Genomic DNA, 16,068 nt, shown 5'->3' with positions numbered 1-16,068 from the left:
TTAAAGGAGCATGTCACCCAATACAAAGGTGTAGTCATGCTTGCAGTGCGATTCCAGGGATGGCGTGGTTGTTGGTTTTGTTCCATCCTGAGTAGTAGTATCAGAACACACTTATGACAGTGTAGCTGCTCACTGTCCCAACTGACAAACTATGGTTACCAGAAGTACTTGGCGAACGGTTAACCCTATTTCCACTTTACACAGTGACACGGTGACACTAGTCTTCAACTTCTTTGTCAACCAGTAAAATTACTGTATTTGCATAGTTGCGAGCATAAACATTTATAAAGCAGGACATTTAGCCAGGCTGCTGTAAATAACCCCGTCAGAATATTTTCATGTATGTATTTAATGACTCACTGTAAAGCTTACCACCACTTTTATAACTTATATTTCTCCTGTACACAGATTGTATCCCAGACAAAGATGTTTAAGTAATGTTATACGTTAAACACATGTTACACATGTAAACGGATTTACTGTTCTGAGCAACAGTTTATATAGAAGTATGTGAAGCTTACTAGCTTCAACTTACAGGGTAAGTTGGTTAGCTTTAAATTAGCCCCCGCAAAACAGACTAAAAATGAAAACGGGTTAAAACAACCATAACCATTTATATTAAATCACACCTAACCTTATACAAACGTATGTCTTTCTTACCTGGGGTAAGAAACATAATCTTACCGGGTGGGAAACATAATCGTGGTCTAATGCCCATTTAATGGCCTTCTTTTTTCTTTTTTTTTTTAAGTCTTGGAAATTTTTGAATTGAGGGAACAGAAACATTCATGTATAATACAAAAACTCAAGTTTTTAGGTTCCTATGTAATGACTTACAACAGAAGTTAAGCAGCCTGTTCTTGGCTGCTTCCAGTTGAGAAATGCGGAAGTGTGAAAAAGGTCTATTACATTTCATAATCTGTCACAGGTATACTTTGTCCGACTTCATGGAGATTTAGGGGCATAGGAAATCTGTGATCTGTGGAGGCCTAACCATGTGCAGCTCTTTACCACACTGTATTTTAATGCGATATACCAGATGGCAACAAGTGTTCTCTTTTTCCTGTGCTGTCACCTTTTCATCCTTCCTTGTTGCCTCCTTCACTTTCTATCCATCCTTCTTCATCTCTTGCTATTACTCCACTATTATTCTAGTGGCTTTAACCATGCCACCACCACCTTTCACCATGCTTTTGCTTTACTTTGTAACCTTAAACAGTGTGTTTTTGCCCAAATACTGCACACATTTTCTGAATGTCAGATTAAACTTAAACTCACCAGAAATGTTAACATTTTTCTAATAAAACCTTTGCCATCTGAATAATTTGATGTAAATGGTGTGTGTGTATGTGTGTGTAAAACACCACCAGACAGCAGTCATTATAATACTGTATATTTGCAGTCAGCTCAAACCCAGAGAACAGTGACAGACTTGAGATCATCAGGAGAAGGAAAAAAATTAAACAAAAAGAAGGAAATGCTGAATGTTGTTTCTATCTACACAGAACATCCCTTTAACCCCAAACCCGACCAACCCTGGAACCACCCTCCCTCATTCCTCACATACACATTTCAAAGAGTATTTAACAAAACAACAAACAAAACACGCAGTGGAATAAACAAAACTGCAACACAACAGTCTGCACTCTTAGTACGTCAGAAAATAGGGAAATAAAATGCATTTCATGTTTTACATGGACAAGGAAAACTTGTTTCCTTCAGCTGGGAGACATTTTGTAACATCGAGAAGATGATCCAGGCAAAATTGATTAAAATGCAATTGAACCTATTAAGAAACATGACAAATTCTTCACTGGAGTTGTTAAAAAAAAAAACCCATTCAGATAAACCTAATGCTCCTTGTCTTCATTTTGTCAAACACTAAAAACTTGACTACTACTTCCTGGTCCTGGGAATGGGGGTCAAAAGTTGGAAATGTCAAAGTTGAGGAAGAGAATTCAACGTACTGTTAGGATATAATAGTCTAAAAATCACTCCATTGTAATAAAAAGTTGTTTTTTGTTTTTTTTTTTGTTGTTTTTTACTTTTGCACTGTTTGAGAAACTGATTTCACAAGTTAAGGGTGATAGAAAATTCTTCATACATTGAAAAGCTGCATCCAACATTTTCAGAGTAATTTCTCCTCACAGAGATGGGCAAGAGAAAGTGAAGGAATAAGGACGTGACCGAAAAAAGGATTAAGCAAAAAAGTGATAGCTGTAAAACGAAGATGAACTGGTTTAAGGAAGATAAAGAAAAGGGTGAGGAAGGAAGTCAAAAAGAGGAAGAGTATAAGAAGACAGCATGTGGGAGAGAGTACGGATGATAAAATAAGCCAAATGACAACATAAGGCAAGTTTTCCCATGCATTTTTTTAGTCCCTGTACGGAAAACAAAAATGAATGAAACATGAGAGACAGAAATAGCCTCGCAAGTTGTTTTCGTCCAATTTTCCTTCCCAATATTTTTTACACTTTTTTTCAAAAATCTTCTTCCTCCTCTGATCCTGAGCTCCTCAGATTAGCAGATCATTGTCCAATCACGGGGTGTTGACAGCCAGCCAATGAGGTTGACTAAAGTTGAGTCACATCCAGAGGGGGACAAGCTATTTTTTCTTTTTTTTTTTTTCTTTTTGTTTTTGAATAGGGAACATAAATAATGGACATTTAGTCTTCTCATAAAACCATTCTTGTCTCATCAGTACCAGAAACAGTTTGTACGGTCCTGCAAATCCCATCATCTCACTGGACCATTTAAAAAGCCTCAAGTGTCCAGTCACATAATTCGGGGATGTTAAATCCCCCAAATCAAAGTGATGCAGTGACACCTCTCTGAATCTGAGAGCGCGTTGATCAGCAACAGTCAGTTTACTTCAAATTGACTTTTTCCTTGTCTTTGTTTGGTGATCGTTTTTATGTTCGAGTTTTAGGAACAAATGAGGAATGAAAGAAGTCCTGGTGCAGTGACAGAAAAAGAGCAATGAATGGAGTAAAGTTTGTCTAAAAAGAAGTTGAGAGACAACCCCAAATTGTGTCCAGATAAAATGGTTTGTGTCCTTAGTAGTCTTATCGCCTCATATAGCAACGTCAAACAGGTCTCGTAATATCCCGCCCGGGGAGGTCATTGCCATGGTGACCGAGGATGCTGTGGAAACAAGCTGGTGGTCCATCTCTCTAAAACATCATGGGGGTCTTCAGAAATGGCCTGGATTCTAGGTAAAGACACAAAGGACTCTGTTACAATGCAACAATAAATCTGACATCCTCCTTATTATGTTTTATATGTCTAAGTTTGCAAGAAGTACTAATTTCAACAATGTTTTTACAAATTTTCTAAATTATTAATTTAGCCCATTAAAATCAGGTGACCTCATTAAATGCTTTTAACAATCCATAAATATTTAATGTACTAATTACTAGCAAATTCTACCATTTGAAAACCGAGAATTATCACATCAGAAACAACTAGTTTTTGGTTACTGTAACTGACAATAACATTTTTTTTTTAAATCAGTAATTAATGAATTGGCCAGTTGTTGTAGTTTATTTTTTTAGGACATGATTCATATTATTTTCTTGCAGCTGGCTTGTCTGTAAAGTGTCACAGTTGTGGGAAAACCCAAGTTGTCATATTGAAATGTCTTGTTTCACTTATTACACACACACTTCCAACAACAGTCGTAATTAATTCATTTTACATATAAAAAGCAAGACACAGAGTTACCAGCAACTTGATGATGTTGGGGAGAAATATTTAGCAAACTGATACCAAGCCACACTTTGATATTTACAGGTGTTATAGTTTGCACTTTGGTTAGTTGTGGCTACATTTTTTGATCACTGTGCATATTGTAATAGTATTATGTTTAAGTGTATGTCTGTGGCTTAGCAGATGGCTATTGGTTAGCTGTAAAAAACAAACAAACAAAAAAACCCAAAACAAACAAACAAAAAAGGCCAATATACCCTGGGCTTCTACCTGACCATTATATTAGTATTTAAAATCTATAAAAATGCCATATGGGGAGCAGAGCTACTGTTGTGTGTATGCTGTGGTTGTAATTCCAGAAGAAGGGGGGCAGTGGGGTGGGGGTTTGCGTGACAGCCAGACACTAGCAGCCCAGACAGAGACAAATCAACAGGATGGGAGATGTCACCTAATAGCAGAGAGCTATTGTTGGAAATGTATCAAGGTGATCTATAGAAATTTATAACTAATATCACTTTTAAATCAACTTTCCACTTTAAATGTGATACTCGCTTCCTTGATGATGCTTGTTGTTAGCGCCACATATACATAATAACCCTCAAATCTGGTCTACATTAGAGGGGGCCAGAGGAAAACTTTTAAATCCCAACTTGACAAACAGCTAAATTTGAGTTGGATGTAGCTTATGTAGCCTGTAATGGGCCATGTGGTGGCCCATTGTCTAGATGTACAGGCCTAATGGAATTGCCTTTTGCAGTGAAGTACTGCATCTGAGTGGAAAAGATGTAACAGACATCCTGTTCATCTTGATTTGTGTATATGGCTGGTGACAGTGTGTATACAATATTGACACATATCTGTTTATAATTTTACACATTTCATTTTAGTAGTTTATTTGTTGAGGACATAAATACTCTGTGCAAATACATGACGTGTAAATATGATAGATTAGCTAGAAGCTAATTTTCATCCGTAGTCCTCATACCACAAACAGACAAAATATACTAAACACAACAGAATACAAAGACAAAAAAAAATCACAATCAAACAAACAAAAGACTACAAAGGATTTGGCAATTCACTTAGGGTCTAGTGTAAAGGTGCCGCTCTGGCTTCACATGTGTTCACAGGTTTGATTAGTGTGTTAACAGTTTTTTTAGATGCTTTTTTTTTAAATCAGAGAGTGTAGGATTTGGGAGATAGTTGGGAGATTAATCAATATCTTTACAAGATACAGTGTTTTGACCTGTGGCAGTTTCCCTGAACTGCACCTCACAGTCTCCTCTGAATATTGACCTAGTACTAAAAATACTGTCTCTCTGCTTAATAACTTCCTCCCGAAGAGGATGGGATTAATAAAGTAAAGAAGCCTGTTTAAAAATGTTTGAATTTCAGAAATTCAGAAACTCAGTAAGGTGCTTCTCAAGGATGAAACAATGGTTTTTATAAAGTTGTTCCATAGGTTTTAAAACATCAAATGACCAGGTTGTAAAGCAGTACTTCAGTATAAGACAGGATCGTACAATGGAGGTAAGATTTGGCAGCATCAGTTGAAATGAAGGCCCTACTTTGTTTAAAATTTGGCAAGTTAAATTTTATAATATTGGCCACTTTCCTGGTATGTTTTTTTTAAAGTAAGATTGGAGTCCAATATGGTACTTGAATTGGGATACAAATTAAAGTTCCTCGCTTCCTATATACACACAGGAGACATGCATATCAATATTACTCCTCCTCCTGCCTAATGTCCAGTCAGCTCATCCCCATTGTGAATCGTCACTATTAAAATCGCAGGTTTTCAGCAATTATCTCTTGTTGCTACCAACCTGCAAACTCCACCTGTGTAGCTTTGTATTAAGTGTATTAAAAGTATTGAGCTTTTTGTTAAATATAATGAATTCACATTTGTACGATGGTCTAACTCAGAGTTGCATCTTGTTTTCCCTTTATGCAGCATCCGCTCATGATAGAAATCTCATATCTCCAATTTTGCCCGGGCCAACTCTCCCTCTTTCTTTCTCTCTTATTTCACCTCCGTCCTTCTCCTTCCGCTCCCCATAGTGCTGTTGCTGCACCCACCCACACAGGAGCACGTGCATAAACACACACACACACTCACAGTAACCACACTCACACACCTTCCTCTCCCTGCGGTGTCATTGTTTTCTGCGAACGTTGCAAAGTGTTTACATTTCTGCATAACAGCAACCATAAACCTGCCCTCCCACCTCTCCCTTCTTTCCACCCTCCACTTCTCTTTCTCTTACCTTCTACTTTTTTTACGTGCCCTCTTCTGTTCTTTGTCATCATCTTAACCTCTCATTTTGTCCTCTGTTCATCATGCTTTGTTTTGTAGATATGAAACAGGTCTTGAGGTGTTCGAATAAAAAAAAACTTTCTTAAATTTTCTCTTTCATCTTGAGCTCGCCCCTTGTTTCCTCCTTCATATTCCCTGCCTTCCCTCCTTTTCATCCTTCTCATCTCCTGCCCTTCCCTATTTTTATCACTTCATGATCCACTCAAACCCCCTGCTCTCCTCCTTTCATCCCTCTATTCTACATGCATCCCCTCCTCCTCCTCATCTCCCCTCTGCTCCCTCCTGTCCTCTGTTACGCTCATATTATTTTTATCCCGACCCATTCTTCTCTATGTCCTCTCCTGTCCTTTCTTTTTCTCCTTTAGGCAGCAGGTTTGGCCTGGTGTTTAAAATCTGTCCCATGAGTTGTAGCTTTGATTTCCACCTGTCATTAAAAACTCAAATCTCTATCTTCTTTTAGTTAAAATGCTTTATTATTTTTTCCATTCAATCTTTTTCTTAATGTGTCTGTGCCAGTGTGTCAGGGATTCAGTTTACTGTTTAAGTCATTTTACAGTTATCATTGTCTGTAAAATACTGTTTTTGCAGAAGGCCTTGTTTGTTTTTTTTTGAAAGTCTTTTCAAAGAACCACAGAAATTCAATTTACAAAAGTATAAAAAGGATTATATTCGCATTTAAAATGTGAAACTAGAGAGTATTTCATATTTAATTTCTCAAAAACAATTAACACACGTGTGTTGCAAATTATCTAAACTAACTGACCTAAATAAAATTGTCATTTTCAAACATGTCTAGCAAATAGATGTTCAGCTTATGAATATTTTAATAACTAAATCATCTGTGCAAAAATTGCAATTAATTGACAATAAATATATATATTTGTAACATACAAAATGTCATAGTTATGAAAGAAATGTCTCTAGCTTAAATTGTAAACGTTTCCCGAGTGTGAGGTTTTCAAGCCAACTTAGAAAAGCAGCAAAATCTCACATTAGAGGAGCTGCAACAGTTTGGATTTTTTTCTAAATGTTAATAAAGCATTTCAAATATATAAATAGTTGCCTTTTTTCCACCAAGATAATCAATAAATTCAGTTTAGTGGGAAAGTTGAAAATTCACTTTGTCCACTAACCGCGAAACAGACAATTAGGGGCATTTTGACAACCTAAAGTCCAAACCAAGGATCAGGTTTTTCTTAAATTGTGTACATTTCATCCAGTTGGTTTTGGTTTCACATTGCAATTTTGAAAGCACATGACATCGCTCAGAAAAAATGTTAAACGCTTCCACATTCTGAAGTGCTTTTGAAGTCTCACCCAACCCAAATTGAAATTTAACATTCTATCTTGTCTCCTAGTCTCCCCAGAGACCTCTGACTCGTTTTTGAAAGTATGCTCCATATTTATTTCTCCTCCTATTGTTTAAAGGTTGACTATAACCCAGCTTTCTAGACTTGGTCTGAAGGTCTAAACCAGGGGTCTCCAACCTAAAATTTATTCTCATAGTTTATTTCAACCCAAACAAACCGATGAACTATTTTCTTGAAATTTAACAAAATGTGCTCACAACTTTCATTTTGCATTAAAACATATCAAAAACTATTTTTGTATTGTATTCTATTACTGGTATGGGTACCAGCAGCGCAATTCCTTTCATTTGCAGTCTGGATGCAGCAGAGGTGTGAATATCTCCTGCTCTGACTGCAGCTGGAAGGGGCCCACGGCAGCACCCGCTACATTGACTGGAGTGAGAACGAAATGTGCTTTCACATCAGAGTCTCTAAAAGTCTCCGATAACACCGGGGAAAAGTTGCTAGATTTGTTGTTAGTCGATTCTTTAAAAAGGAGATGCTACAGGGGTCTTAATGCTGGTTAAATGTAGTGAGATGCTACAGGGGTCTTAATGCTGGTTAAATGTAGTGACAAAGTCACTAACTTGCTACAAAAACCAATATAAACTCTACAGGATGAAATGTTTTTTCAAATATTTTGGTGCTGTTGAGCCTCATCCTTCTAACCAATTAAACCAGCTTAATTAGTGACTTCTGCAGCTAGGAATTGACTAGGAATCATTGATTTTGGCAACACACACAAAGACAAAATCCCAGTAAAATACCAGGATATGAATCATCTCCCAGTCCTATGTCCCAACATTTATTATTTGAATTTTTCTTTTCAGTTTTCAAAGAGGTTCCTGGAGCTTTGTACGCCATCATCCAACATCAGTGTAAATGACCATCTGTTTTTTTTCCCCAGATGTGAGTAACATTTCAAATATATGTTATGCATTATATTGTGTGAGAATAAGTTTGACACCGTTGCTTTGTGACTCAGGGCCAGATATGTAAACTCTTTTACACAAAGAGACAGTTTTTGTCACATTTATAAAGCTGCATTTTAAAACCATTTTAAATTCCTTCAGTCTCCATGAATAGATGTTGAAAACTCCCCTTTTTTCTGCAGTTTGAGGATATTTCTACAACAGCTGTCTCATATGTAACCAGCAGACACAGCTGTGGTTATTTACAAGCACCTTCATCATCAATATTTACAATGTGAAAGATGATCAATTAACATTACACTGTAATACTCAGATAATCATGTACAGATTATGATTTGTATAAAAGCAGGAAGGACTGAAGCCATAATGGCTCAATGTGAAAGAAAAAGCATCTCATCACTTTTATACACAATTATTATTTAACATTAAGCATGTAAATACTGCTTGAAAATGTTTAGACTGGTGTGTAGACTAACACACAAGAAGGTTTTACTAAAAGGTTACACCTTGTATTTTAGTTCCTCCTCCGCAGATGGTTCTAGAAAAATTATAGAATAGATCCACAACTTCATGTGCAAAAGCTTGATGTATGCACAGCTTTAGTTTGTATGCATTATTTATGAATCTGATCCCAGGAGTTTCCGACTTTACCGGTTATGTATCCCTAGAATAAAAGAGTAAAGTTGTAACCCTTGGTAAAAAAGAAGTATTAATATTACTTTTATTCTTTCTGCCCATCTCTCATATTTTTTTCTTTTTTCTTTGAGCTTTTTTTTGTCAGCAACCCGGTTTCCCTTCCTGTCTCACCTCTATTTGTCACCATAAAAACAAACCTCCTGCTTCTCCGTGTGTGTGTGTGTTTTCTGGTTAAAAATGACGTTGACCTGCCTTGTTAAGTCGATCAGCTGGGTGGAGGAAATGTCACCAGGTCTTGGAACAAGGTCACATTTTTCAACTCTGTCTCAAGAAATTAGCACACTCCCCCTCCTCCTCACCCTCTTTTTCTTCTGTCCTCCTTTCGCTTCTTTTCTCTATATTCAGTGCACCTCTCTTTTCTTCTCTTGCTTGGTGATCTAACTTTTTCTGTTTGTATTTCTTTTTGTGTCTTCCGCATCATGTCCTTCTTTTCCATTCTGTCCTTTTTTATCATTTCCCCTGGTTTTTCTCATTCTGCTTTTCTTGCCTAACAAGTCCTTCTTTTTTCCTTCTCTTTAAATTTTTAAGCAGCCCTTTTCTTTTAAGCCCATCTTTCTACTGACTCCTCCCATTTCATCCCTCCTGTCCCACCTCACCTCCATCATTCATTTCTTTGCTGTCAACTCATTTCTCCTCTTGCACTTTGCTGTTTTTATTGCTGTGGCTTATCTTCTCCCTCCTCCTCACTTTTTCTCTCCCCCTTATTTCTCCTCTCCCTCTATCTCTCCAGCATTTTCTGACTCCTATCCACACTTTGTTTCCCAATTCTTTCTTCCCTTACTTACACTCACCAACTACTTTAACAGGGACACCTTGCTAGTACTGCCTTTATTCTTTGTGGCATAAATTCAACCAGGTGCTTGAAGCAATTCTTCAGATTCTGGTGCAAAGTTGCTGCAGATACTGTGTGTTGGCTGCAGATTCGTGATTTGAATGCCATCAGAAGATGGGTACACTGGTAATAAAGGGATTGTGGTACTCACGGTACACTCAATTGGTACTACAGGGCCCAAATTATGACAAGAAAATATCCCGACACAATCGCACCACCAGCCTTAACCATAGACACAGTGCAGGATGGATCCATGCTTTCATGTTGTTTACCCCAAATTCTGACCCTGCCATCTGAATGTTGCAGCAGAAATTGAGACTCATCACACCAGGCAACGTTCCTTCCAATTCTGATGACCCTTTGCAAACTGTAGCCTTAGTTTCCTGTTCTTAGCCGACAGGAGTGGCACCTGGTGTGGTCTGCTGCTGCTGTAATCCATCTGCTCTTCTTCATACCTCAGTTGTGTTACTGTTGCCTTTCTACCAGCTCAAACCAGTCTCCCCATTCTCCTCTGACCTCTGGCATCATCAAGGCATTTTCACCCAGAGAACTGCCGCTTACTGAATATTTTCTTTTTTCAGACCATCCTCTGTAATCCCTAGAGATGGTTGTGCGTGAAAGTAGATCAGCAGTTTCTGAAATACTCAGACCAGCCTGTTTGTTTCCAACAACCATGGCATGTTCAAAGTCACTTAAATCACCATTCATCCCCATTCTGATGCTCGGGGTTAAGCTTCAGGAGATCGTCTTGACCATGCTGCTGCCATGTGATGGCTGATAGAAATGTAACAAGCAGTTGAAGTGATGTACAAACTAAAATAGCTGCTGAGTGTGAACATCATTTCATTTTTACTTTTCCACACTCCCTTTTCTTCTCCTCCACCTCACTTTTCTCCTTCCTATACTTTGTGCACCATCTAATCATTTCTCCTGATCTTCTCTGACCCTCTCTCTCCCACAGTTCAACATTCTTCTTCACCTGTTTTCCCCCATCTTTTCTTTCTTTCTACATCATTCCTTTTGCTCCCTCTTCTTGTCTTCCTATTTTCACCCTTTCTTCTCCCCTCTCCTCATGCACCTGATACTTTTGCTGCTTTCAATCCTTTCTTCACCACCTCCCTCTGATTCCACTGATGCCACACATTTTGTTTTTCTATACTTACCCCTCCTTTTCAATCTTCACATTCTCCAGTTTTATTCCTCATCCTCACATCTAATTGTATCCTCTAGTCCTGTCTCTCCTTCATTCCTACCCGATCTTCCTCATTTCCTCATCTTCCTCATTTTTATTTATTTTTTTATTTTGTTGCAGCCAATTTGTCCGGTCAGCTTTGAACAACCAAGAGGACCTTTTCCCTACTCTCTTCCTTCTTCTCTCCTTTTCCCCCCTCTCTTTCTGATTGTTATGTGATGTCTTTCTTTGTATTCAGCAGTTTTCTCCTCACTCGTTAATTAAGAGTGTGGAAGGTGAGAGGCAGGGGAGAGGTGTGTGTGTGTGTGTGCGTGCGTGCATGCAAGAGTAAGGCAGCAAAGGGGTCCTACTGGGCCAATCAACATTAATGAAATCAGGTGGGTCTGTGTGTGTGTTTGTGGGAGTGCTTGGCTTGCAGAAGAGAGGGGATCTAAAAGGGGTCTAAAGAGGAGAGAGAGCTAATTAGAGTCCCTGACTCACTAGTGTGGATCAAACACACACTCACTAAATGCACAACTACAGGTACAGTGTACACGCCCGCACATGCACACTATAACCAGTGTGTGTGGTTATAGATATTCATTTATACGCACGCAGAGTTTCAAGTGAAGGTTTTCAATGTCAGGGAGGACTGAGCACAGCTGGTGGAAAGAGGATGACACATGCATACTAACACGCACACATGCATGCTGTACTTGTGAGGACCCTCATTGGCATAATGCATTTCCCAAGCCCATAACTCTAACCTAAACCTAATTCAAACTTCTTAAATTCAAGTCTTAACCTTCAGCCCTTTGAAGAAGTGAAGCACACAAAATGTCCTCACTTTTCTAAAATTATACCTTTTAAACTATCCTGACTTAACAATGCATCAGTTTCACTGTGCGTTACAAAGTTTTTACTGTCTCCAATATGTTATCCTGTTTCCACATTTTCCATATATTTCCAAATGTATTATCCTATTTCATTATTTAACTTTGTACAAAATATCACTCCCAAATCGGTTCACAGTATTGAATCATGTACGTTCTCTCCAATAATATCCTTTCTTCTCAAAATCTACTGACTGTAAAAAATACAAAAAGTTTCTCAATACAATGTTCTCACTTTGTTTTATACAAAATCAACTGCTTTCATCCAAAATGTCCCAGATTTTCAATTATGTTGAACAATATCATTGTTTCAAGAAAAGTCACCTAGAAACACTAACATTCTTACAGTCTCAGGGCATTTTTAAATCTCCCTTGTTAAGTTTTCCTCTTAGTGTAGCTTTTTTGTTTAGGTCATAACACATCAATCACTATTGCACAGAAACTTCTTACTGAATATGGTCTCAGTCCAGTCCCAAATGAACTTTGGAGCACATTTGTTTGTGGTGAGGACATTATTGTGACCGTCTTTTCTTGTGAAGGTGATATCTTACACAATTGTAATAATTGCAAAACTTTTAAATACGGGATTTCAAAATGCCAAAACTATATACATTTCCAGATGTTTTAAAATGTACTTCCGAGGCTACATACAGTAAATTATTAATTTGGTCACTGTCTGAAAAACGTCCTCATTCAAAGAATCTAAAACTCAAAAGCACAATCATAAGTTCCAACATATCCCTACGACACAACCTTTATTCATTCTATGTCAGTAGCTTTAATCTGTACCCTACCCAAAATCTATATTATTATATTTATTATAATTTAAGATATTTAATTATATATTATTTTATAATGTATATTATATTAAATTATATTATTTCCAGGTCATTTTAGCCTTTATTTGATAGTTATCGGTGAAGAAGCCGACAACAAATAAGGAGAAAGAGGTAAAAGGAAAATGACAGGAATTAAAAAAAACAGATGTTTCTGTTGTGTCACCTGCAGTAACCTTAGTATTAATCAGCAAAAAACCCAAAATGTCCTCATTATTGTGGGACTGAACTAAAATATATCTACACAATAATAAAGGCATGCACACACACAAAAATTCAAACACAGACACTTGCACACACAAGCATGTGTCTCTGATAAGGTACACATCAAAGGGGGGCCACAATGTCTGCTTAATGTCTCCACTAATCTAGCCTGGGCCCCAACACACACATATGCCTGCCACGTGTGTGTACCTTAACACTTTTGCTTTGAACATGCTTGTGTACAGTGTCATATTTGTTTGTGTGCATGTCTGTGTGTGTGTGTATCAGCATGGTTCTGCATGCATGAGTGCGTATCTGACTGTGAGTCTGTGTGTTTCATTTCATTATTTTTTTATTGTTTGGTTGTGTGTCTGAGGGCATATGAGTGTTTGTGTGTGTCTGTGAAAGTACCTTGTACAGCACCGTTGTCTTGCTGGTTTCCATTAAGTTCAGGTTTATCCTCGGCTATAGCAGCGTCTGGTATGAAACACAAAGACAAGACAGTCTCAGTGGGTTGGCCAATAAAAAACCAAACAACACCTTGTAACTGTGGGCAGGTCAAAAACAACCTGGATTTAGAAAGAGGACCAAACCACAAACAAAAACATTTATCCAGAGAATTACGTTTTTGGATGTAATGTTGTTTTTCTCTTGGTGTTAATTGTCAAAGCACTTTTTAATGTTCTGTAAAAATGGTTTGGATATGCAAGGAAGAAAAACAGCTTGAGGTGACCTCAAAACACATTTACAGTGCCAAAGAGTTGTGTAGTAAAACCTACTGTGTTGAAATTCCTATTAGTGTCCAACAGAGATTTATAAAAAAAAAAAAATAATCATTTGAGGAAGATATATTCGTTTAGGTTTGAACAGTGGCTTTAATTTAAAAAAAATTTTTTCGACAAAATAAAATGAATATTGCGGATTAACTAGATTTCCCTTGGAACAAAAATAAAAATGAGCGAATTTACATACACAACAAGCGATAGTGTAGGTACAGTTGGGTGCAAATTTTCAAGCATAAACCAAAGAATTTTCATATTTATGAACTTAATATTTAACGCACATGCAGCTTGTACAGATGTCTCTTAATTTGAAATTAAAGTTATATTTTGATTATTTAACCAATAATTTATCACTGTAAGATTGTTTACCTTTTTATACAGTCTTATACCATTTTTTGTTAGGACCATTTGTCCTAGCTGACTCGAGACCGGCACCAAGGGGGCCCTTAGTGGCTGGGTTGTCTGTCTGTCCTTTCATCACATTTTTTTTGAATAGAAGATCTCATAAATGTCTTGAGGGAACAGTTTCAAGCCGCGATCCCAAACCCATGGCCTTCTACATCCCCACCCAAAGCTCTCCCACTGAGTCACTAGGCCCCCTATGTATACAAAATATAATAAATATAAAATATTAAGTTGATGGACAAAAAACACTTACTCTTTTTTTACATTTTAAAATATTGCACTGAGAACAATAATCCAAAAAAAAAGTAGAATAATTGGATTTAGGTTGTAGCAAAGAAGTCAAGTTGCTGATTACATGCATATATGTCCAGACTTTCATGCATGAGTCCAAGTGGATGTTTGTGCCAAATTTAAGAAAAGTCTTTCTAGGACATGAGACTGATGAGACTGGAGGTCAAAGTTACTGCCTGGCCTCTGATCTTTGACCATTAAAATCTCGTCAAGACAAGAAGTCAAAGTGACGTTGGCCTTTGAGCACAAATTTCTAATCACTTAATCCTTGAGTACAAATGAACAACAGTGCTCAATTTTTAAAAAATTTCAAGATGTTCCTGAGATATCATGTTTACAAGACATACATGAGATTACAATAACTTTGGCCTTCCTCTTTTGAGCACCAAACTTTAATCAGTTTATCCTTGAGTCCAGTCCAGGCTTGTGTCCAATTTGAAACTGTTTCCTCACGACATTTCTGAGATCACATTTCTGAGATCTTCTATTCAAAAAAATGTGATGGATGGACAGACAGACAACCTGAAAACATAATGTTTTTGGCCACGGCTGTAGCCGTGAAAGAAAGAAAGAATAAAGAGCCCAATATTTTTATGAAAGAAGTGAGAATGAAAAAGATGATGAATGAAGAAGCAGATAATGATATTAAGAGAATAGAAAAAAAAAGCAAAAACTTAACTTCCCTTAAAATGATTCTTGAATGATAGTTATTTTACATAAACTGGGCAGAGACAGAAATCGAGGCCTGAAGCAAACCAACAAACATCTCATCATACCGTTCTTAATGGTGTTGTTGGTGGTGTGCAGTGGCTCAGGAGAGGGTGAGGACGAGTGTTTCAGAGCATCCTCCACTCTCTCCCTCCTCTTTGACTCAAACTCCAGAGCCTCCTGCAGCTTCCTCTTGGCCTTTTTCTCCTTCTTCAGACGCTTCTGAATAGAGGCTAAGGTGGAAGAGCACAAGCAAACATGTTCAGGAATGTCTCTTTCAGCTACTGGTATGACATTTTCAGAATTTTTGGGTGAACCCACTTTGTCAAGCTTCCTCAAGCTCTTGTGGTTTGGTTTTTCAGCTCATATCAACAACTCATATTTTAACTGTAGATTTAGAGTTCAAGAGGTAAAATTCATTTTCCTCCCAATTAAGTTCTTTCTCAAATAAAACATTACTGATATTTCATCAAACCTCTGCTCTGTAGTTCAGATGTGAGCTGTCGTTCCAGGCTCTCCCTCATCTCTCTTTCTCTGTAGAGCTCCATCTTCAGCTCTCTCTTCTCTGCTTGGATCTGTTTGTCCTGCACTCGGGCGTTCTCCACTGCCACTTTCAAAAGCCCCTGAGGAAGATGCAGAGACAGCTCACTAATTGCTGTATAAATAACTTTTGCCGGATAATTTTGGGCATTTTCTAACTTGATCAGATGGTCCAAAATCACCAAACAGAAGCTAAACCCAACACTGAATCTTTTCTACTCGGCTTTGGTTAGTTGTCAGTCTGCAGTCTGTTATTCTTTTAGTATATTGGGTCTGTGCCATAGACTTCAATTGTTGTCCCAAACCTATTGAAAACATATCAGACAGACACACACAAATCCACCGGGTGTCATAATTCGTCATTACAAAGATAGATGTCAAATAAATGTGTGGTCGAAATTTCT

The 16,068-nt window shown here is 37.6% G+C and overlaps 1 protein-coding gene across 2 annotated transcripts in view; it reads right to left on the bottom strand.

The window, feature by feature from the left end:
* Positions 1-1,377: 1,377 nt before the first annotated feature.
* The window catches only part of LOC137137704 (dachshund homolog 2-like), an 89,330-nt gene continuing 74,639 nt past the window's right edge, over positions 1,378-16,068 (bottom strand). For both annotated transcript variants that reach the window (XM_067524318.1, XM_067524319.1), the window contains 4 exons: positions 15,600-15,747; positions 15,193-15,357; positions 13,350-13,415; positions 1,378-3,211 (listed from right to left, as the gene is read on the bottom strand). In XM_067524318.1, the coding sequence (XP_067380419.1) occupies positions 3,174-3,211; positions 13,350-13,415; positions 15,193-15,357; positions 15,600-15,747 (417 nt within the window). In that variant the 3' untranslated portion in view covers positions 1,378-3,173. The remainder of the gene's footprint in view (positions 3,212-13,349; positions 13,416-15,192; positions 15,358-15,599; positions 15,748-16,068) is intronic.

The sequence above is a fragment of the Channa argus genome, chromosome 12, assembly GCF_033026475.1.
Source record: "Channa argus isolate prfri chromosome 12, Channa argus male v1.0, whole genome shotgun sequence".
Lineage (NCBI taxonomy): Eukaryota > Metazoa > Chordata > Actinopteri > Anabantiformes > Channidae > Channa > Channa argus.
Note: the sequence above shows the minus strand (reverse complement) of the source record. Positions and strands in the feature narration are given on the sequence as shown.